Below are 23,328 nucleotides of genomic sequence, written 5' to 3'. Positions count from 1 at the left end.
TATCTTTTTGCCAGGGCTAGCCTGTGATTTTCCTCCCACGTAGCTGGGACTCCAAGTCTGAGTCACCATCCCTGGCCCTTGATCCACCATACCTACCCCTCTCATTTTGAAATTCTGAGTGAAATCTGAGTCTTACGTGAATCTTAAACATGATTGTTCCATTTCATTCCTCATCAGAATGACTGAAAAAATTTACATGAGATCACTCTTTTTTCTGGAGCATTACATCTTGTCTTTTAATCAGTCTGGAAATTCACATAAATTAACCATTTAAATGTGACATTAATACATACACAGTGTTGTACTGCTATACCCTCAATCTTGTTCTAAAACAATTTCCTCACTTCATCAGGAAGCCATATATGCTTTAAGCAGTTTTTCACCATTCTTTCCTCTAAAGCACTAGCAACCTTTACTCTGATTCATATCTCTTTGGATTTACCTTTTCTCCGTGCTTCACATAAATATAACATAGAACTTCTTATTTCTGCCATCTTCTGAGGTTTGTCTGCAGTGTAGTGTGTATCAGTCCTTCGTTCCTTTTTACACCTGGATTATATTCCTTTGTATGAATATAACCCAGTTTGTACATTGATCCTTGGATGGATATTGTGGTTGTTTATACCTTTGGCTATTGTGAATAGTGCTGTTGTTAATATGTGTGAAGACGTATTTGTTTGAATACTTCTTTGCAATTTGTTTGGATATATATTCTTACTTGTCTTAACTTCTGAAGTGACCACATTACATACTCTCTTGGAATACTTTGTCAATTCCAGATATGTTTTCTATGGGAAGTTTTAAGGTACACTGAAAAAATGCATAAATAAATCATATGCTGAGTAGTGTAGCTTCTTTTTTCTCCTTTTAAGAACAGTTGTTGTTCTGGTATATTTAACTTAACTAATAACCCATGAACTTCAAGGTTGACAAGTGTTTAGAAATAAAAGTTTTGAGAATCAGTTATAGATGTAAACAGTCATTTAAAATATAATTTGAATTTTAAAAATATAAAGTTTGTTGTGAATGGTTGTCCATGTCTGTAATTCCAGTAGTTAGGAGGCTGTAGGCCAGCCTGGAGTCCATTGTGACACCCTATCTTGAAAAAAAAAAAAAAAGAATTAAAAAATTATAAATATAGAAACCTATGAGATGCTCATATTTTCACCCATTCACAAGACATTTTACTTCAGACCTAACTAGTTTCTTTTTTGATATAAAATTTCTTTTGTATATTTGGGTGCATAATTTAGATTCTTTGAGAACTTTCTCTAGGTTTTCTTGACTTAATTTTCACCATAGATTTTTTACAGGGACTACTGGCTCCCTGCATGTGTAGCAGTTAGGTCAACAAGAGATACCATCGATTTGTTGATAAATTAAGCATTTGACGTCCTTACATTTATGCATCTCCAGAGAATTTTCTTTTGACACTTTTTTCTTTGTGCTCTTCCTTCTTTATTAATGCAATCATGGTGCACCATTTGTGCAAAGCCTGGGGCATAACGTGCATCTGCCCTCACGTATCTTCTACTCAAAGACAACGAGGCATTCCGTGACTGAACAGTTCCTTTTCAGTCTGTTTTTGTTGAAGGTTGCAAAGTACCAATCAATGAAGGATTTATCTTGTATAAAGGACAGAATTTGAAGAGTAATCCTAAATTTTTGAGCCAAAATATACTCTTTTCTTTCAACCTTTTTGCTTTTCTATCTATCCTCATATTTTTATAGAAAGCTTAGGGATTCCACACTGTTTGATAATACTTAAAATTTTTTTTTTGAAGACAGAATTTCTTGTAGCATTTTCCTCTAGAAATGTTTTTATCTTATGATTTCACCATCATTCAGTGTTGCTTTTCTCATTTTGGAAGAACAGACATTAGAGTAATGGTCTTTTTTTTTTTTTTCATTTTGTGTCTTGCATGTCAAAACAAAATGGGCATTGTGTTGGTTAGTTCTAAAAATGTTGTATTTACAGTTTGTGTGGGTAAACAGTCTGATGCTAGTTAAAAACAATGTAAACCTTTGAACAGGGAGGGATTCATCTTGAAAATGAATCATGCTTTGGCGGTATTACTGTTGTTTGTCTGTGCTCTTTTTAGAAAAGTAAAGGAAACTGTTAAATAACAGTTGATATAGGGGTATTTCCTTTTTACTTTTTTGGAGCCAATCCAGTTTAGGTTAGAATTATATTATCTTTTTTTTTTTTTTAGCTTTACAGAGGATGCTTATTTATTTGAAATATAGTCTTTCTAAATATCTCTTTTATTTCCTAACTTGTTGATAGTCAATGATCTCTTAAATTGGGATTCAAGAACAGGGATTAGGAATAGGTTAACATTAACTTTTGAATTTGGAAAACACATGACAATAATATTATTAGTTGTAGTTGTGACATTGTTACCAATAGAAAACAGAGTTTTTCTCATATTACATATGAATTTATTTCTTAAAGTGTCTTGAATTAAATTTATCATCAGATATTACACTCCTCACTGCTTTGAAATTATGTTTGTATATACTTTAATATTTCATCTAACATCACCTTATTTTAAATATATTTGTTACTGAATAATAATATAATTTTATTATTTAATACATTTTATTCAATGTATTTATAAGTTCATGGCCTTTGCAGGCTCTCCAAGTAGTTTGTCATGAAGAAATGATGATATCTCCTGTTAGATTGCCCTCTAGAAAGAAAGAATCTTCTTGCTCATTTTTGTTATTTTGGTACCTTGCATATCAGTTGGTAAAATAGTAGACTCTAAGATTTCTAACATCTTTAGAATTTGTTCTAAGAAAAACAATTTAGGTTTAAATCATTATTTTCTAGTATGAAGAGATGGTAACTTTGCCTTTCAGTTTAACATTTAACATGTTAGATTTTCATTCATTCCATAGCTGTGAATTGATGTGTTTTGGGTACTGGCAGTGTTCTGATCTCCAGGCATACAGCGCTGACCAAATGGGTAAAAGTTCCTGTTCTATTGCAGTTATGGAGAAAAAATAAAGAATACTGGGAGAATAATATAAATATGTAAAAGAGCATTGCAATGTTGAATTAGTGACATGCAGAAAGGAAGAGTCAGGGTTTAAACCTGAGGTAGGAATGGGCTTGGTGTGTTCACAGAATGACAAGGTGGCCAGTGTGGCTGACACATAGTGTGCAAGGTGTATATTGGGTGATGAGGCCAGGAGGTTATGTGCCAAGTCATTTCAGCCTCTGACTTTTACTCAGAGTGAAATGGAATGGCTCTGGAGGGTTCTGAAAATTAAACATGATAAGACTGTGTTTTGGAAGGATCGTAGTAGAAATCTATAAGGAAAATTCAGTTTATTGGTGGACAAAGGTGGAAATCTAGCGAGACCGAATTAGGCAAAAACCCAAGCAGGAGAAGAGGTTTGGACCTGGCTATTCATAGTCAGAAGTAGAACCATCAGAATTACTTGGTATAATTCATGTCAAGTATAAAAGAACAGGTGAGTTAGGATGACTAGTAAGGCTTTTGGCCTGAATAGCTAGAAGAAAGGGGTTGTTAGCATCCACTGTGAGAAATGCTACAAAACAGGTTTGGAGTTGAAGACAGGATCAGGAGTTTTGTTCAGTTTTAAGGTATCTCTTTCGCCGCCTAGTGTTATTGATTGTGGAGTTGAGTGAACTGGTCTCATTTGTGTGGGTATGAACACTTAGAAGGCATAGACAATAGTTGGAACCACAAACAGGATAAAATTTCCTGGTCATATAACCCTGTTTATAAATAAGAAATGTCTTCCAACAAGTTGCTGGTGACCATAAAAGGGAAACCAGATGTGAGAATTGTTAGAGGTTACATGAAGGATTTTTTTTTTTTTTTTTAGGAGAAGAGAATGATTAATAGGTTAAACTCTAGTGATTGGTCTATGAAGGCAAGAACTGAGAAAAGTACAGAATACTTTGGTAAGAACAGTTTTGGTGGAATGATAAAGGCTTTGTGTAAGGGGATTTTTTAGTAAGAATGGAAAGAGAAATTGGCACTTGTTTACACTGACAAGATTTTTAAGGTACACTGATATAAAGGGGGACAGAAAATGGATTAAGTTTGGAGTCAGAGGAGACTACCTTTATTTCTTACAGTAATGCGCAGCTTAAAGAGCAGTCTATGGAGAGAAACAGTCCTCCTAGGAGGGAAGCCTTCCACTCCCCAGTTACTGACTAGATTTTGTTCATGATTAAGTCATCTCTTCTGGTATTATTTATACTCCAAGTAAATTTAATTACTTTCATAGCTTTAACACCATGTTTAACACTACCTGAACTACTTGCCTTTTACTTTTTTCAAGTACATTACATGTTTTTTCCTCTTATAAAAAAGCAATTGAACTCTATATATTTCTCTTTTTGTTTACCTTTTATCAGTAATGATTGCTTGCTGCTTTCTACTGATTGTTTTCAAGTTTCCCAACACTGCTATAGTTCTAAGACATTCGGAGTACCTGGATCCAGGCTCTTCAGGAGTAGAATCTATTCTCCGTGACTTCCTGACTGTAGTATTAGACAGATTGCTTAATCTACATGAGCCTCAGTTTTCTATCTGTAAAACAGGAATAATAACATTACCAACATTAGAGATTACTGTGAAGAACAAAGCATTTCAAGTAGTGTCTGACACATATCAACTACAAAACCAACATGCTATCATTAGTACCTTTATTGATGCTGCTAATTTGGCAGTATATAGAACTGATTGATTTTTTTATGTCTTCCGTATAGTGATTCTTACCTAAAAAACAGAATAAGTGAATAATTCATTGAATAGTGATTGAATAAAATGAAATTCAGAACTTATTTTGCACAGCTTTTGTAGTATCATTGGGCTTAATGTGGATTTTAACTCATGATATTATTTCTGAAATGAGACATGACACCTGTACAAAATCAAGTGATTAGTATTATCTTAATCTATTTTTGCTCATTTTTTAACTCTGTCCACCAGGTTATTTAGTTTGATAAGTGAACATATTTTTACTTTGGTCATTTGCTTATCTTGTAAAATTTCCCTTTTAGGTTAAAAAATTAGGGCTTTAAAGGAATTAATTTCATTCCTCCTATTTCTATTGAGTTAGAAGAGGGACTTTGAATTGACTTCTGCATTTCTCTAGAGTTCTTACAAGTGTCCCCTTTCTTCTTAACTCATTTGTCCCCTTAGGAGTTGTGTTTGAGTCAAAGCTTCTGGCATCTGAATTCCAGATTCTGCTTTTTTTCCAAATGCAAGTCATTTCTAAGATTTGAGGCCTTTCAAGGAGGACTCTCATATCTTGGACTTGGAACCTCCTTATTTCAGTAAATCGCTTTTTAAAAAAATTGGCAGTATCACTTTTCTTTTTAGCATCTGTATGATGTATTCATTTTTACCACTCAGAGACTGTTTATAGCCTTCATTTGATGGTTTATTGTAATTATTTACTTTTGTTGATCGGCACTTTTCTTGATACAGACCACATCACAATTGTAAACACAAAGCAACCACACATTTCAGCCTTATGTAGTTTCACCTACTTAAGAGAATCAATAATAATGTGATGTTTTGTGACTTCTCTTCCACATCACTGTTTACTGTGGATTGAAGTTTCCATGGGCATGTTTCAGTTTTTGCCAAGAAAAATCAATCATGTGCACTGTAGTTCTGTTTTAAATTTTATGCCTCATATGACATAGAGTATATAAATTGTATATACATGTTATATGAGGAAAATTTTCTTTTAGGATAGCTTAGTAAGTACCTGGGGTTTTTCTGATTCTGTGTGCATTATTTCCTTAGCGCAGATTCAGTCGTGTTTCTAATCTCATTTTGAAGTAAAACATTTTCTTAATGAGTCTCTTTCTCTCTCTGTTCTTCTATCATCTTTTAAAATATTGGTATAATGCTATACTAGTTTTGACATTTACTACACACTGAAATTATGTGCCTTATATATTTTCATGTCATCTTTATAGATTGTCAGAGACAAATTCTTTGTGGAATGCAGCTCACAATTCCTTTTCTGATACCTGGTTTTTTGTTTGTTTTGTTTTGTTTTTGTAGTACTGGAGACTGAATTCAGTTCTTCACACTTGCCAGGCTCTGCTAGGCAAGTGCTATATCGCTTGAGCCACTACACCAGACCTGTTTTTGTATTGGGTTTTTTTGGAGATAGGGTCTTGTGTATTATTTGTTTAGTTTTTCTTTTTCCAAAATGTCCATAGTTGAAATCGGACAATATGTAGCCTTTTCAGACTTGCTTCTTTCAATTAGCTATATGCACTTAAGTTTTCTTCCTTTTTAACTTGATAGCTTATTTAAAAAATCATGGGATAATAATCCATCTTATGGCTGTATTACAATTTAGTTATCTATTCACCTTTTTTTCCCCCCTGTGGTGCTGGGGCTTGAACTCAAGACCTACACCTTGAGCCACTCCACCAGCCCTTTTTTTAAGAGTCTTTTTGAGATAGGGTCTCATGAACTATTTGCCCAGGCTGGCTTTGAGCTGTGATCCTCCTGTTCTCTGCCTCCTGAGTAGCTAGGGTTACAGGTATGATTCACCCTTTAGAGAAGTTTTGGGTCCACAGCAATATTGAACATATGGATAGAATCAATTTTGAGGAAAATAAGATAGACTGTGGAGACTATTTCAAAACTTCAGACAGTATAGTATATCTAACTTATACTCTTAAAATATCATTGTATAAAAACTGATGCAAAATTAAGATGTCTAATTAAACTATTGAAATATTTTATCTTTAGTGTATTTTTTTCTTTAAGTGAATTGAAAAAAAATGAGGGTATTCACAGTCAATGTAGTTAGCACTCTAAGGTAACATAGAATTTCTTGTTTTGCTTTTGACTACTCATGAAATGTTCTCCCTTTTCCATACATTTTTTTCAGAGTCGGAAATCATAGTTTTATTTTTATGAGGTTAATGAGACATGCCTCTAGAGGGCAATATTTTCTCAATTTTTGGAATATTGTAATCAGGACAATCCTGTATCCCTCGAAATCTTCTTCTGTCCTTGTTGCATATTTCATCTAGATACTTAGTTCCTATTCAAATAGTTGATAAAGAAAAATTATTAGTTGTATCATTTTATTAAGTAGTTTCACTATGTTCTAAGAATTCTTTTCTTTGATTGAATATTTATCTGTGTACTTTAAGTTACCAGAGTGATTAAATTCTACTATTGGGGCTAATGGTTATTATTAGTATTAGTAGTTAATCTCTTCTCTTTTCTGTTAACATTAGTTGGACATTTATTGTTTCCTTCTGTTACACAAATTTTACTTTATCAAAAATTCATACATTTAACGTAGAACTAATAAAACCATATATAATGAGAAAAAGTCATTCTTCTGCTCTTTTCTTCCCTCTTCACTCTTTGTTATTCTCCAGAGGCCACTTCTTTCAACTCTTAATCATTTTTTCTCTGTTGTTTTCTTTTTTACCCTTTTCTGGAAATCCCGTTAGTTGAATAATAGATCTTCTACATTGGGCTGCCTAACTTTCTTACCTATTTTCTGTCTCTCTCATTTTTTTTTTTTTGTACTTTATGACGATATCCCCAACTTTAATTTTTAATCTTCTTGCATTTTATTTCTGCAATGTTTTTAATAGGCTTTTCTTTGAAAGTTTCTTATATTGTCTCACATTTTTTTCTTCTTTTGTAGATGTCATCGTTTATCTGTTTGGGAGATACTTAAATCTTTAAACTTTTTGCTTTTGTTCCTTGTATGATTTCCATTTCTTCACATTCCTCCCTCAGTTTTTTTGTTTTGATCTTTCTCGTTCATATTAGAACTGTAGTTCTCAACACCTACTGTACGTTATACCTGCACCGTAGGTATAACCTGGTGCCTAAGCTTCATCAGCCTCATTATTAAACTAAAATACTGACCTTAATGTCTGATAATCTTTGAAAATTGGCTGATTATTATTATTTAATCTTTAATTTTATTGTTACTAATTTGTTTTTATTTCATTATTTCATTTTTTCACCTAATCAACAAATTAGCATTAAGGAACTAGTTGGAAGCTTTTAATTAATTAATTAATTAAGCAGTACTGAGGCTTGAATTTAAGGCCTTCTCCTTGAGCCACTCCACCAGCCCTATTTTTGTGAAGGGTTTTTCAAGATAGGGTCTTGAGGAACTGTTTGCCTCGGCTGGCTTCGAACCTTTATCCTCCTGATTGCTGCCTCCTGAGTAGCTAGGATTATACGAGCACCCACCTCAGGAAGCTTTTTGAATATAGGAAGGGCTCATTAATTTATAGGTGCAGTGGCCCATCAGGTAGGACTGGCCATTTTTTGGCAGCCCCATAGTTACTGTTCATAGGTATTTTCTCTTAGAGTGGTCTGTTTCCCTATAAAGGAATCCTCTGTCTTCTTTAGGGTATGGCTAGGGTAGTAAAGACTTTTGTCAATATACTTTGAAGATTGTTTTCAGAGTTGGAGGAGATACATTATTTTATTCTAGTGATTAGAATAACAAAAAGAAGATGTGGAGAAACTATTTGCGTATCATTATTGCCTTTTCCAGTGAGGAGGATAGTTATGTAAGAATGTTGGTTCAGTTCCATTTCCACAGAAATATAATATAAGGAAATATAATATATGGAAGCCTAGAGTTGCTACAGTGAAAAATGTAGAAATTACTCATCAATAACTAAACCTGGAGGTGGCTCTGAAGGTTTCTTACTATACTTATTAAAAGGTAGAGCTGAAATATTTGTTCTGTACTTAATTTAAGAGCGTGGATAGTCTTCGTAGCATATATAATAAATAGTGTCTTAAGGATAGACCCCAAAAAACAGTTTTGTTTGTTTTAATCGGACTCCAGTGTAGAAGACAGGAGTAGGATTTTTGTTTTTTTGGTGGGTTTTTGTTTTTTGGGTTTTTTTTGGTGGTCATACTGGGGTTTGAACTCATGGCCTTGCTAGGCAGGCATTTTACCACTTGAGCCCCTGTGCTAGCCCCAAACAGGAGTAATTTTGAGGTTTAACAATCTGAGCAAGAATTAGAAATCTGCTGTTGATAGTTGTAATCTACAAAATGGTAAAAAGATTGAGGCCAGTGCTATAGCAGGGTTATATATAGTGAGGAATAGAATCTATAAGATTCTTACCTGAATAGGATAAACAGCATTTTGAATTTTGGGGGGATGAGAAAAGGAAAAAGATTTAAGGTACACTGAAATAGTTATTCACATTGGTTTATGTGTTTTTGCAGGTAAGAATATTCAAGCTAGAACAAGGCATCAGAGAGAAATATATATTTCAGAATGGACAGAGAAATTGATGTGGGCATTGTTGTGGGTGTGGCCTCAGAAGAGAAAGGCTCTTCCATGATCAGTATAAAAAGCCATTCCTGGCAGGGAGTGCTTAATAAGATTTCCCTCTATTCTAGATTTGGCATGAATGGAAGTATGTCCACATTCTGTAAGATTGTGGATGAGAAAAAAACTAAAATACTACTGATAAATGAATATGGTTTTCTGTCAGCGATTCAGCTGATTAAGAATCAGCGTTTATGCTGCAGTAGAGAATTGCAAGGAATAATGAAGATTCATTATTACTAGGTATAGAAGGTCCCAGCATGGTCATGGTGTCACACCTCTGTGGTTCTAACGCTCAAAGGTTTTCAATAATGGGAGTTTATTATAACATGGATTTACATTGGTAAATCCACGGGTATGCTTTTGCAAAAGTAGTTAGAAGGCCAGAACTTGAAATGTTTATTTGTAGTCATATGATGTGCTAAGTTTAAATTATTTTTTGTGAACAATTCTTTCTTACAAATTGTTGATAATTTGGGTAGCACAATTGAGTATTCTTTTCCTCATGAGCTTAATATGTAAGCGTATTTTGATGGGAATATATTTAAGTGTTTTAAAGCTGTAAATATATGTGAATATAAGAGGTTTCATCTTCCCTTTTGTCAAAAATGCTGATTTGTCCCTTTTGCACTGTACTCCCATCTTTGTATGGTTGTTAAAATCTGTTGCACTTTCCCATCTGAAGGAAATGCATCTTTGACACTTCTCATGACCTGAGTCATGATGCTGAAATAGAGCCAGCAAATAGTCTTAGGAGTCATGGGTAATAAGAAGGAAGGCTTCCGTTGGTGGGTGGGGGAGAGTGCCGGGAGGGAACTGGAGGTTGTGGGGAGAAGAGAGTTCTTGCTATTTTTGTTATCTTTTTGATTATTAGGGAAGTTGCTTACATTTTAGTGGTGTATTTGTTATTCAATACAACATGCTTTGGTTTTAACATTTAATTGTTTCTTAAGTATGCAGTGATAGGCAAATGTTAAATTATTTTGAATTCTCTATATCTTATGAAAATATACTCATATATTGGAATTAATTTACTGTTTCACCTTATTACACATTATTCATTTTTCTTTCTTAATGAACTCTTGATAGTGATATTTTATAAGTTCTCCAATTGAACTAATACAGTTATATGTGTTCAAGGATATTTTTTTCCTTGAATAGTGAAGTGTTTCTGTTTCCTCTGTTATGATACAAAGATACAAAATTATTAGGTAAAGAAGGGAGAGTTATTATAGAGTATTGATAATAAGTACTTTAACGAAATGTTTTGCTTTAGGGAACTCATTTTATCCCAAACTTGTTCTGAGATACTATTTTATTGGGTTTTAATTCTGGGATTAAAATTTTTTTATTAGCATAAATTGTGCAAAGGCATTTCATTGTAATATTTTGTTCAAATTCACCCCATCTCTGTCATTTGTTCTTAACCATCCTCCCTTTTAACAGTTTTTGGTTGATTTCATTTTGCTATTTTCATACCTATATATGTATGTATAGCTACATATATATATGGATATATGTACAGTGTGCTTCTGTAGTACTCACTAGGATTAAAAGTCCTCAGTTATGAGCTCTTGGTCCCAGTACTGTTTGACTGGTTTAGAGTTGTGGGAATTTCAGGGTGCTTTACCATGCTATCTTTGGGAATAGTTTGCCTCCTCTAGTGAAGGGGCCAAACTTTTTTCTCTCATTATTTTATTTTTACTAAGAATTTGCTTTCTCCCCTCTAGTGTTTGAGACTTTATGTAATCTATTTATTTATATTTATTTATGAAAACAGTTTGTCTTCTGTTTTTTCACTTTTCATTGTTGAGTGTCATTTTTATCCTAATATTCAAAATTAATTAAAAAGGACTAAAGCTTCTTAAATATTAAGAACACCAGTTCTTAGTATATTTCCTTCATCCCAGAGCCAAGGGAGGCTCTATTGAGTTGATTGTGTTGTGAAGGTTAAATTATATAATATATTTTAGACAGATTTTTTAATGTTTCAGTGAATTCTTCTCATTTTCTTTTTGTATTCTTCCCCATTTGTGTGCTTGCATTTTATAAAACTCTCTTGATCTCATCTTCTTTTCTAATCTTTTCTTTTTCCACCTATGTTTTTGAGACTCCTTAAAGCTCATTTAAGAATAATGAAAACTGCACTTACTCTACTTATAATTTTTCAGTAGTGAGTATTCGTTTTAACTTTTATGTGTTATAGTTTTTGATTGGATTCAATTTAACTGTAAGGAAAGAATTGTACCTTAGCTTACATGTTATATTAGACAGCACATTCAAAGTAATAATGACCAGGTGAGCATGTACTCATGATAGAAAGTGGAAACCTCTTAGCCAGTTACCTACTGAATTATTTATATGTAAGTATAATTTTTTTGGTGGCCCTGGGGTTTGAACTCAGGGCTTCGTGCTTGCTAGGCAGGTACTCTACCACTTGAGCCATTCCACTAGCCCATAATTTTATAAATAATTTTCGAAGTGTAATTTTAAAAGTCTTTCTCTCTCTCTCTCTTTTTTTTTGCAGTCCTGGGGCAATACCTTGCACAATTCCACCAGCCCTTTTTTTGTGAATGGTTTTTTGAGATAGGGTCTTGTGAACTGTTTGCCTGTGCTGGCTTCAAACTGTGATCCTCCTGATTTCTGCATCCTCAGTAGTTAGGATTATAGGCGTGAACCACTGGTGCTCGGGAAAAGTGCAGTATCAGTTCTCTTAAAAGTTCAGTTTGAATTTTCATAAACAATTAAGAAGCATTGTGCAGTGAGTTATGTAGACTACTTTGTTTGGTGCAGAGTAGTGACAATATCATTCATAACCTCCGTCCCGAACCTAGAACACAGAAACTAGATTCTCTTTTGAAAGTTTGTTTTGTAGAGAATTATCTTCCTATCTTCCCACTCTTTCCTACAGTACCTACAGTAAAGTCTGCAGTGACATGAAAAGTTTACTTGTTAAAATCAACAAGTATTTTTTTTTGCTTGAAATGTATAAAAAATTTGCAGTATTTTTACTTTACCAATTCTTGCCTCCAAAAAAAAACCCCAAAAACTTGTGAGCAATTATAAATGTAGTCAGAATTGCCCTTGAACATTTTGTTTTTAATTATGTCTCCTAAACTATTTGTTAGGTTACCAGTTGTGTAAAATTGTGTGTGTGTGTCTACATGTACATAAAATGCATTTGCTTTTAATCCTGTGTTCTCTTCTTGGCTCCTGTGAACAAGCGTTGCTTCCGCCCAGTTTGGTATGTGGGTCAGAAGGCACTGTTTCTCACCAGGGCGCTGCTGTTTCCTTTTCCTACTCGAGTAGATTACAGATCATATTGGAACATGCCTAAGAAAAGGTCAAAAAGGAGGGTGCAAGTCCTAGAACTGCAGCTGGGAAGCTTGTCATTCTCATCTAGGAAAGGGGAAGAGACAGTGAGAGAGGTCCCTATCCAAACCAAAAGCAACCCGTGTGCAGGCAGGCAATTCTCATTTACACAGGACACTTTTTATATATTCTGAAAGGGTTTTATTTTGTTTTTATTAAATAATTATTGAGAGTTAGCTTGAGAAGGCTTTAATGTTAAATTAGATGCCGAGCAAGACCTAAACAGTATTTGTAACTTTACAGAACCTAGATTTCCATTGATTGTTTTAGAACAAACTACCTTTGTACTCTTTTTGACAGTCAAGATTACATCTATAGAATTAGCTTAAAATTCCTTCTTAAATTTTGCATTTTTATCCCTGTCATTCCACACAGGGTATTAAATGCAGACTGAACGTTTTGTTTGGTCTTTTATGGAATGTAAAATGTATACAAAAAGGCCCCATAGAACTCCTTCTCAGTTTTTGTTTTAGAGAGCTAGTATGTAGGGAATAGGACATCTGCGTGATGTGTTTGATTAGAGAAACTACTGGAAGGGGAAAAAGATAAAGGAAGTAGTTGGGAATAGGCTGCTTCTGTAGATTTGTCTTCTCTGGGGTGCCAGTGTTCCTCATTGACATTGGATTTCTGTGTGCCGCGTTAATACAATTTCAAAATATGAGAGTTCAAAATAGCAGATCAGGGATACTGACTGGGACACTTCTAACCTAGAACTACAGTGGATCTTTTGGAGAGAAGATGAGAGCAGGATTTGACGCAATTGAAAAGAGTCTAGTATACTGAATAATAGGATGGTTTCGCCGAAAGGGAATAAACTCTGTGTTGACAAGAGCATGAAAAGTCAGATTAGAAAGTGTTAACATTGCCTCCTCCTTTCCTTTTGCGCTTTTGCAAATGAACCTTCAACATTTCTGTACCTATTATTTCAAAATCCTTACTGACAACAAAAGACAGTGCTCCTTTATTCTCCAAATGCTTCATTTGGTCCATGTTGTTTCACTGTGATGCTTACTTTCTCATACATTCTGTTCTTGAAGAATCTTCCTTTGACCCCCCACTGTCAAGAACTCATATGCTTCTAGAGACCTATAACAAAGTTTTCTCTAGCACATTGATAGTATCCTCTTTTAAGGTAATTTCTTATATGAAGCTTAAATGTTATTTTATTAATTTTACTCTGCTTGGTTCACAAACTGGTGGAATAGCAGTATTTTTTAGAGACTGGGAGGATGCATATAATTTCATTCTTTCTTATTTTTCTCTGTATTGAAGGAAAAATAAACTCATACACTTTCATATTAGCATAATGTGAAATGTTCTGCAGTTTCAGGATCTCGCTTGCTTTAGAAGTTTCTTGCGGTTGGCAGTTTGCCACATTCACATGTTCTCACATCACTGCATTCAGAAGCTAAGAATACCAGCCTGGCAGTTTCTGCACAGAGGGTGAAGATAAAACAGAAAGGAGTCTAGCTTTCTAGCCACATTACCTGGGAGTTGCTGCTGATGTCTTTTCCACAAATGTCCAAGTTTGTCAAAGCCCAGTAAATCTTAGAAAGTTTATTTTCGTTGTAGCATCTGTGTTTTATAATGGGTCTTTTAATTTGTTTTTACTTTGTCTGCAGGGATTTCTTTTGTCCGGAGTTTTCAGACTCTGTCTTTTTTTTCCTCCTGTGGAAGTGAGTCAGTTAATGATGACTGGTTTGGGAATAGGACTCTGCAAAGCTGACCTGACAGACTGTTCCCCCAGTGCAGCATCAAAGCCCATTGTTACCTTCTCTGTTCATGTTTATCCCCTGCTTCATCCATTTCTCCTCTGTGTTTTTATAGTATAAAAGACTTGAGTAATCATAGTGAAGTTAACAGAACTTTTAGTAAACATCATACTGTAGCAATCACACATATGTAGGTGTTGGTACTCTATGTTGGTGTGGACAGTGAGAGGGTGGCATGGGTGCCAGTGTCACCAAGCATATGGTACTTGGATGCTTTATCCTAAAGGTAGTGGTGGTAGGGGGAAAACATAAAAGTTCGTTGTCTTAATTGCTCTTTCAAAAATGCAGATTTGCTTATGGATAAACACAGAAAGTCAGTGCTCAAACCCCAAAGTGAACTATTCTGGTTTACTGCTACTTTTCCAATGTGAAAAACAGTAATAGTAAACACAACTAAAAGTAGAACAAAAACAAAATATCATAGCTTTAATTATCAAGGGGTGTTTTTAAATTCTGATTTTTAAATGATATTCTATTTTCAAATATAATTCCTACTTTTATTTACTGATAAATCATTTTATTGGAATTTGGGATTTTTCCCCCCAGGAGAATCCCATCTATTATGGGGACTGGTTACCCTCTAAAGGATCAAAGCTCTTATGGATTTGGATAAAGACCCAAAAGCCTGAAGGCTTATGCAAGTTTATCTATATAGATTAAGCCCACAACACTAGGATGAGAGTCTCAGAAGAACTTATTTTCTCATGAGATTTTTGGGACTTCCTCTGTCTGGTTGTTCCAGAAATACTGTGAGAATATCCATTCTCATGGCATTTGTCACTTACAGGTCTTGTCCCAGCTGGAATTTGAAAGTATAATGCTGTGTGAAATATTTCATGTATCTAAAGGCTTCAGGAAGCCCACTGCTAAAATTGCACTTAAACAACCTCTGCTGTTTTACTTCTCCTCATGTAATGAGCAAGAGGTATGGAAAGGAGGGATAATGAAGGTGACACATTTTTGTAGTGACTATCTTCATAGAGCTCAGAAATTTTTCACTTATTACTGTCATATATACATATACCTGAAAGGTAGCACAAAGAAAACAAAAAATTAGGGAATCACCGAAAGCACGTTGAGGACATTTACTTTACGTTTCTTCCCGGAGCACCTACCTCATTATACTAAGAGGCTTCAGGTTTAATGAAACATCATGCATGATTTGTTGTCTACATTAACTCCCTTATTTTACTAATTACAGGTGTTATTTATATGTCTTTTTACCCTTTATTTTCTATTAGAAAAGCAAAATTAGAGGAAATAGTTTCATTCCTGTTGGCTTAAAATTTATGTTTTAACTCCTTTTTTAGAACAAAGCACCAATAAAAGTAACTTTCTGAGGCCTTTTTCTGATATCTTTATTAGCATGCTGTCTTATTTTTCATTTTTAGTAATACACTTTTATACTCCATTATATCATGAACTGTTTGAAAGTCCTCTGGACTTACTCATCCAGGACCTATTCCAGGTCCTGATCTCAATAAGCCCCTAAAACTGTGTAGTGAAAGAGTGGTAAATAAAATCTTTGCTTGTTAGTCACTTATCTTGCTGATATCTTCCCTTTAGTCCCAGTCTTCTTCCTTTTTTTTTGATCTCACACATTTATTTTATTTTTGTTCTGGCTGCATTTTTAACATTTTTAATTTTAGCTCTGATTTATTATGCATTTATTAATAATACAAGGGGATTTGTGATAATTCCATTTATGCATATACTGTACCTTGAACAAGTTCCAGTCCCAGACTTTAAATCTTTCTTCTTTACCAATTTCCTTGTCCCTTTCCTTCTGTACACTTGACTTTTTTGTCTCCCCATTAAAAGTGCCCTTTTGAAGAATACCAGTTAGTAGCTTTTTCTCTGGGGTGGCCTTACTGAATTCTGTCCCTATTGACCATTTCATCAACATACTTACTCTTTTTAAATTTTTTATTTATTTTTAACTGGTACATGCCTAACATGTAATATTTCAATGCACATATACTATAAAATTTAAAAAGATTTTACATCCCTATATACTTATTTCTTTCTTTTTTTTTTTTTTTTTTTTTGGCAGTACTGGGGCCATTCTGCCAGCCCTATTTTGGAGATAGGGTTTTGCAAACAATTTTCCCAGGCTGGCTTCAAACCTTGATTCTCCTGAGTAGCTAGAATTACAGGTGTGAGCCCCCAGCACCCGGCTCATTCATTGTTTCTTCATTGTGAAAATATGGAAACTGATTCTTCTGACTTTTTAAAATATTCAGTATATCACTATTATCTTAGTCATGCAGCTGTGCTACAGCACACCAGAGAGTCTCTTCCTCTTCAACTAGAACTTGTTACCCCCTTGGTCATGCTTTCCCCACCTTTTGCATCCCCGTACTCTTCTAAGCCTCTCAAAACCACCCTTCTACTCTCAACTATGAGAGCAACTTATAAGTCCAAATTTGAGTGAGATCATGTGTATCTTGTCTTTCTGTTTCTGAGTTATTTCTCTTGACATTCTGATCTCCAGTTCTCATCCATGTTATACCAAATGGCAGGATTTTATCCTTTTGTATGGCCTAATAGTATTCTATCATGTATAGATATACCACATTTTTATAAAACCATTCATCAGTTGGTGGACAGTTAGGTCATTTCCATTTCTGGCCATTGTCAAAACTACTGCAATAAACACAGGAAGGGAGATGTCTCTTTCACATATTGATTGAATTTCCTTTGGATTTTTACCTAGAAGTAGAATTGCTGGGCCAAACAACAGTTTTATTTTAATTGTTTTCTATTCTCATGTGTGTCTTTATCAGCATATATTAGTTGTATAAAGGGATTTCATTATGATATTCTTATACATCATGTAATATGCTTTGATCAAATTCACCACCCTTATTACTTTCTCATCACCTCTCTCCCTTTAAACAATTTTAACAGTTTTCATTATTCTATTTTCATACAGGTGTATAAAGTACTTTGTTCATATTCGATCCTCCTTTGCTATCTCCTTCTACCCTTTTCCTTTCTTGCTTATTCTCCCCTGTCCCCCAAACAGTTCCCATTTTACTCGCCTTTCTTTTTTTTTTTAAGTCTAGATTCCACATATGACTGAGAACTTGCAATATTTGTCTTTCTTGGTCTGGCTTATTTTACTTAACATGGTGATTTCTAGATTCCTCCATTTTCCTGCAAATGGCATAATTTCATGCCTGAATATACATACATATCACATTTTCTTTGTCCATTCATTGGTTGATGGATACCTAGACTAATTCTACAGTTTGGTTATTGTGAATAGTGCTGATAAAAACATGGGTGTGCAGATGTCTGTTTAGCAGAACCACATGGTGGTTCTATCTTTAGTTTTTAAATGAACTACCATACTGATTTTCCTAGTAGCCAAAATAATTTACATTTTGCCAACAGTGTAGAAGGGTCCCTGTCCTCCTTTGTCTTTGCCAGTATTTGTTTTTTGTTTTCTTGATGGTAACCATTCTAATGGGTGAGATAGAATCCTTTATGACTAAGGATATTGAACATTTCTTCATGTATTTATTAGCCATCTGTGCTTTATCTTTACAGAACTACTCATTTACCCATTTACTAACTAGATTGTCCTTTTGGCACTTAATTTTTGAGCTCTTTATATAGTCTAGATATCAGTCCTTTGTCTGATGAAGAGATTGCAAAGGTTCTTCTAATAAGACTAGATTTTGCTGTGTAGTCCAGACTGGCCCAAACTCACTATCCTCCTGCCTCATCCTCCTGAATGCAGGGATTACATGGGTGACCTACCATGCCCAGCTCTATTTTTTAATTTTCTTCATGAACCTCATACTATTTTCCATAATGGCTACATTAATGTTAATTTCCACTAACAGTGTAACAGGAGTTCCTTTAATTTATGTTCTTGTCTTTGTTTTTTCTATTCAAGATGACTTCAGATATTTGGCAGTTCTTCTTTGTGTGTGTGTGTGTGTGTGTGTGTGTGTGTGTGTGTGTGTATTTCTGCATAAATATTTGGATTATTCTAATTCTGAGAAGAATGTCATTGGAATTTTGATAGAGATTGCTTTGGACAGTATGACATTTTGATAAACATTGATTTTGTAAATCATGAGCGTGTGATTTCTCTCCTTTTTGTGTGTGTCTTCTCCAGTTTCTTTTGTCAGTGTTGTATAGTTTTCTTTTTCAGGAATGGAACCCATGGCCTTGCACATGCCAGGCAAATGCTCCAGCGTTGAGCTATACCCCCAGCCTGCAGTTCTCATTATAGAGCCTTTCCCCTTCTTTAGCTAATTTATTCCTACGTGGTTTTTATAGAATTGCTTTCTTTCTGCTTCAGGTAATTTTTTATGGTTGTATAAAACAGAGTGATTTCTTGTGGAAATACTGTGTCTTTCATTAAGGCTATAGTTAGGCTGGGTATGGAGCCTACTGGTAGAGTGCTTGTGTAGCATGAGCAGAACTCTGGGTTTGATCCCCAATACCACCCCACACACAAAAAAGTGGGGTTTATAAACTGTGTGCCAAACCCAATAATATATAAGGCAGACACTGCCCCTTAAGCATAAATGTGAACATAAATTCTTCACAATGCACTTTATTTTCTCCAACGTTCTGGGTTCTGCACAGACACTATATTATAAACTGTAAGAGTGGAAGAATACAAACTTTGGGTATTTAGGTGTTTGTTTAAGACTATAGTAGCAGGCTGAGAAGGGTAGGTCTCAAGTCCCTTTCATGCTATCCTGAGTTTGTCCTGTATTCTAGAGAGAAAGTGACTTCTTGTTAGGCATGATTAACTAAACCACAATGTTTGGAATTTCTCAGTGAATCACTTCATTTTTTTCTATACCACTGTTTGTTTGTTTGTTTGTTTTGCTGTTTTTTTTTTCTGTACTGGGGGTGGGGAGTGGGGTGGATGAACCTAGGCCTGGCCCCATACTGGCAAGCACTTTATTGCTAAGTCACATTCCTAGCCCTACTGATCTTACCTTAGTTTTTACTTCACCTCAATTGGAAAGTCCACCAGTAATCTCAGCACTCTAGAGGCTAAGGCCGGAAGATTTAGAGTTTAAGGGTAGTATAGGCTACACAACCTTCAAAAGAAAAGAAAAAAAAAGTTTTCCTACAGGGAAATAATTTTTATTTTCCCACTGCTTTGTCTTACATATACACTACTGTAGAGATTCCTTACTTCTGTTCACATAATGGTATCTTTACACCCCTTCCCATTCCTATTACCATTCATGCCTTGAGAATTCCTTTTCTCCTAGTCTTATCTAACTAGGTCACATCCCATGTGGTGCAGGAGCCCATTTCTAAATAATTATTCCCACATGTACTTATCTTTAGTTTAGCACTTAATCATTCCAGTTTCATGCATGTTGGACTGTAAGCTTTGTGATAAAAGGGAACACTGTTCCTCACAGCCTGTTATCTTAGGCTAAGACACTCATCAAATACTTGTTTACTAGCTGAGAAATGTGTATTGTGTACACAGTTCATGAATTTTATTAGCTTGTGACACATTTAATGTTGGTATCTCATCTCAAGTACAAATTAATATTAACATGGCTGTCTAATAGTGACTCTTACAACTCATTTTAACCGCATTGGCCTTAATGGTATAATAAGTCACTCTGAATGACTTTACTAAAATAGGTTTTTATTCCTCCATAAATATATTGTAATGTGAGTCTCCATTTTTTTTTCTATAAGGTTCTGTGTTGTGTATGTGTAATTCTTTTGTCTAATGTATTAAACAGTCTAAAGCATTTTGTGCACATTGTAAATGCTGTCTGTTGTCATTTCCACAATAGGTGTAAATGTGTTCTGAATTGGAAACTGGTTTTATAGGGAAATAATGATTTATTTGCCTAAATTTCTTATGGGTCCCCTTATTTTGCAAAAGAGACATTTATCAAAGCTTAACTTGTTAATTCCATATAGTAATGTAAAAAGATAAATGTGTGTTCAAGATAGAAGTGGCATTTGATTAAACATCATATGCTGTCTATATAAATGTGTTACCTTAGTTCAAATTAGTAAAATAAAAATATGTGTATTTATTTGGTTAGTACCATATCTATTGTTACAATGTAAATAGGGTAGATAATTTTTTATCAAAAGTCAAGAGCAGTTATTTGTCAATAAGATGTTTTGTGTGTGAAAGTGTTAACTACATTATAAATACTGAACTTATTTTGTAACATAGAAAATGAGGTAAGTTTCATAAAGTTTTTCTGTATCTCTATGAATTTATAAAACTCACTAGAGAATAGAGACTTCAAGAAAATTTGGCCTAGGGGAATGGCTCAAGTGATATAGGGCCTGCCTAGCAAACATGAGTCCCTGAATTCAAACCATCAAAAAAAAGAACGAAAAAGTGGTATTGGTGAAAGGACAGAGATCACTGGCATCCACACATAGGCTCACACATAAATGGTCAGTTGATTTTGGCAAAGGTGGGAGGACAAGTAGAGTACTAATTATGATTGTTTTAACAAATGATGATAGAATAATTGGACATCTATATTACAAATAATGAGCAGAACCAATCTCAGTCTTCTGAGATTGATTTTACTTCATCTATAAAAATTCACTAGAAGTAATGAACATTTGTTCTTGCCTTCACTATTCAGAATTGTACTGGAGTTCCAACAATTATGTGATAAAATAAATAGAAATCATCCATGCCGAGAAGGAAGAAACAAAGCTATTTCTTCCTTGAGGATGACATAGTCTTTTATTGGGAAAATCCTGTGGATTCCACAAGAAATTAGTGAAGCTAACAAATGAGTTCAGCAAGTTGTAAGACTTAATATGTATGTACAAGAAGTATCTGTATGTCTACACCCTAGAAGTAAGAAATTTAAAACAGCATTGAAGTAAATGGCAGAATACCTAAATAAATGGAAAGACATCCCAAATTCTTGGATTGGGAAGACTTGATATTGTTAGGCTTTCAGTAGTCATCCCTTGATATACTCAGATGATTGGTTTCAAGACCCCAGTACTTGCCAGACTTCTTAGTGCTCAAGTCTCTTATATAAGGTTGTCTTGTAGTTGCATATGGTCTATGCATATCTTTTTATATACTTTAAATCACCTCTAGATCACTTACATTTCTTAATACAATGTAAATAATTGTCATACTTTATTGTTTATGAAATAAGGACAAAAAATAAAAAGGCTGTTGATGTTCAGTATAGATGCAACCATCACAGACCTAATTGCATTGGTTATAAGCAAGTTACATATCTAATAATGTTTAAGCACTACTGGAGAGAAACTCAGGATCTATAAAATTGTGGCAGTCTAGTCTGGATATATGTATGCATCATCTCATTCACAAGAACTCAGGGTAGTGCTCAATGTGTGGATAATTCAAGTTTTGTTTTTTGAACTTTCTGGAACCCTTCCCCCCAGTTTTTACTTGCATTTACTGAGTCCATGGATTGTGGGTCTATGGATTGGGAAATCTGCCTGTTCAGCCTAAATTGCTCTATAGATTGAACACAATCAAGAGCCCCAAATAGATTCTTCTTCAGAAATTGACAGTATATAGGCGAAAGCAATTTTTTTGGATGCAATGACCCATCTAAGGTGGGCAACAAAACACACTGTCTTTCTTTAGAAACATAAGGAATTCACCCCCTCAAGTCACACTTGTTACCAGGCTACTTTTGGTTTCTTCCAGTATACATAACTTTCTCTTGGGATAATTCTGCCTCTGATTCCTTTCTTAAATTATTACCGGATTCAATAAAAACCTTACGAGGTAGAGAAGCTTTCATTGCTGATGCTTTTCTTTGTTTTTCTTTTTGTAGGGAAATTGAACAGCCAAGACTCTTACAACAATTTTACTAATAACAATCCTGGCAACCCCCGGCTCTCTCCTCTCCCCAGCCTGATGGTAGTGATGCCTCTTGCACAGATCAAGCAGCCAATGACATTGGGTACCATCACCAAACGAACGGGGTAAGGCCTCAGGCTTGATGCTTTTTTTCCCAGCTGTTTTAGAGGATCGAATGACTAAAATTGAAACATTTTTACCTTGTATGGTTTTGATTATGTTCATTTCCAGCCAATATGAGACTTAATGGCAGCCGATCAAGTACAAAGCATAGAACGTACATAAACATACTCACACACAGCCTTCTACACACACGTTCTTAGAAAAAAGAAAGCAGTGACAAGTTGTGAAAACCAGTATTGGCTAATAAGAATCAGATCCATCTATTCAGTCATATACTTACTTGCTGCTTCATGGTGCTGCCTGATATTATAGTTTGATTTTCTTGACTCTTCCTGACATGATTGGGATTTATCATGACTACGAAATTTTGACAGGCACAAGTAATAAGGAGAGTATATTATATGATATCCATGTTCCTAATAACTTTGTGAAACTCATCTATATTGAGGTTTTCATTGTTATATCTATATTTGCATGTTTATATTACTAATCTGTCATTAGTATCTTGAAAATACAATAAGTAGTTACCAAAGCCAGTGTTACAGGATTAGTGGCTTTTTCAAGATGAGCCCTTAACATCCTTAAAGACTTTTGATAACTCACTTCATTTTTTTTTTTTTTTTGCATTCACCATCCTGTTTTATTTTATGTCCAAAGCCCTGTAGCAGGGCCTTGTCCTGCTATGTTTCATGAACTTGTACCTGTGACACTGCAAATTACATTTACTTCACTCACAGTAGCACTTGAGTCCCACAACAAACCTGTGAGGTAGATGTCACCATCCTTCCTGCCCCTGCTGACCCATACCACAGATGCAGAAGATGAGGCACACATTAAACAAAGAGAAAGTCACACGGATAATTCAGACTCAAGCTG

The 23,328-nt window shown here is 34.6% G+C and overlaps 1 protein-coding gene across 13 annotated transcripts in view; it reads left to right on the top strand.

Annotated features, from left to right (window-relative positions):
• Bcas3 (BCAS3 microtubule associated cell migration factor) overlaps positions 1-23,328 on the top strand; it is a 502,679-nt gene that overhangs the window by 169,927 nt on the left and 309,424 nt on the right. For all 13 annotated transcript variants that reach the window (XM_074046239.1, XM_074046241.1, XM_074046245.1 and 10 more), the window contains exon 16: positions 22,304-22,454. In XM_074046239.1, the coding sequence (XP_073902340.1) occupies positions 22,304-22,454 (151 nt within the window). The remainder of the gene's footprint in view (positions 1-22,303; positions 22,455-23,328) is intronic.

This window comes from Castor canadensis, chromosome 11, assembly GCF_047511655.1.
Source record: "Castor canadensis chromosome 11, mCasCan1.hap1v2, whole genome shotgun sequence".
Taxonomy (NCBI): Eukaryota; Metazoa; Chordata; class Mammalia; order Rodentia; family Castoridae; genus Castor; species Castor canadensis.
This window is presented reverse-complemented; position numbering and strand designations above follow the sequence as displayed.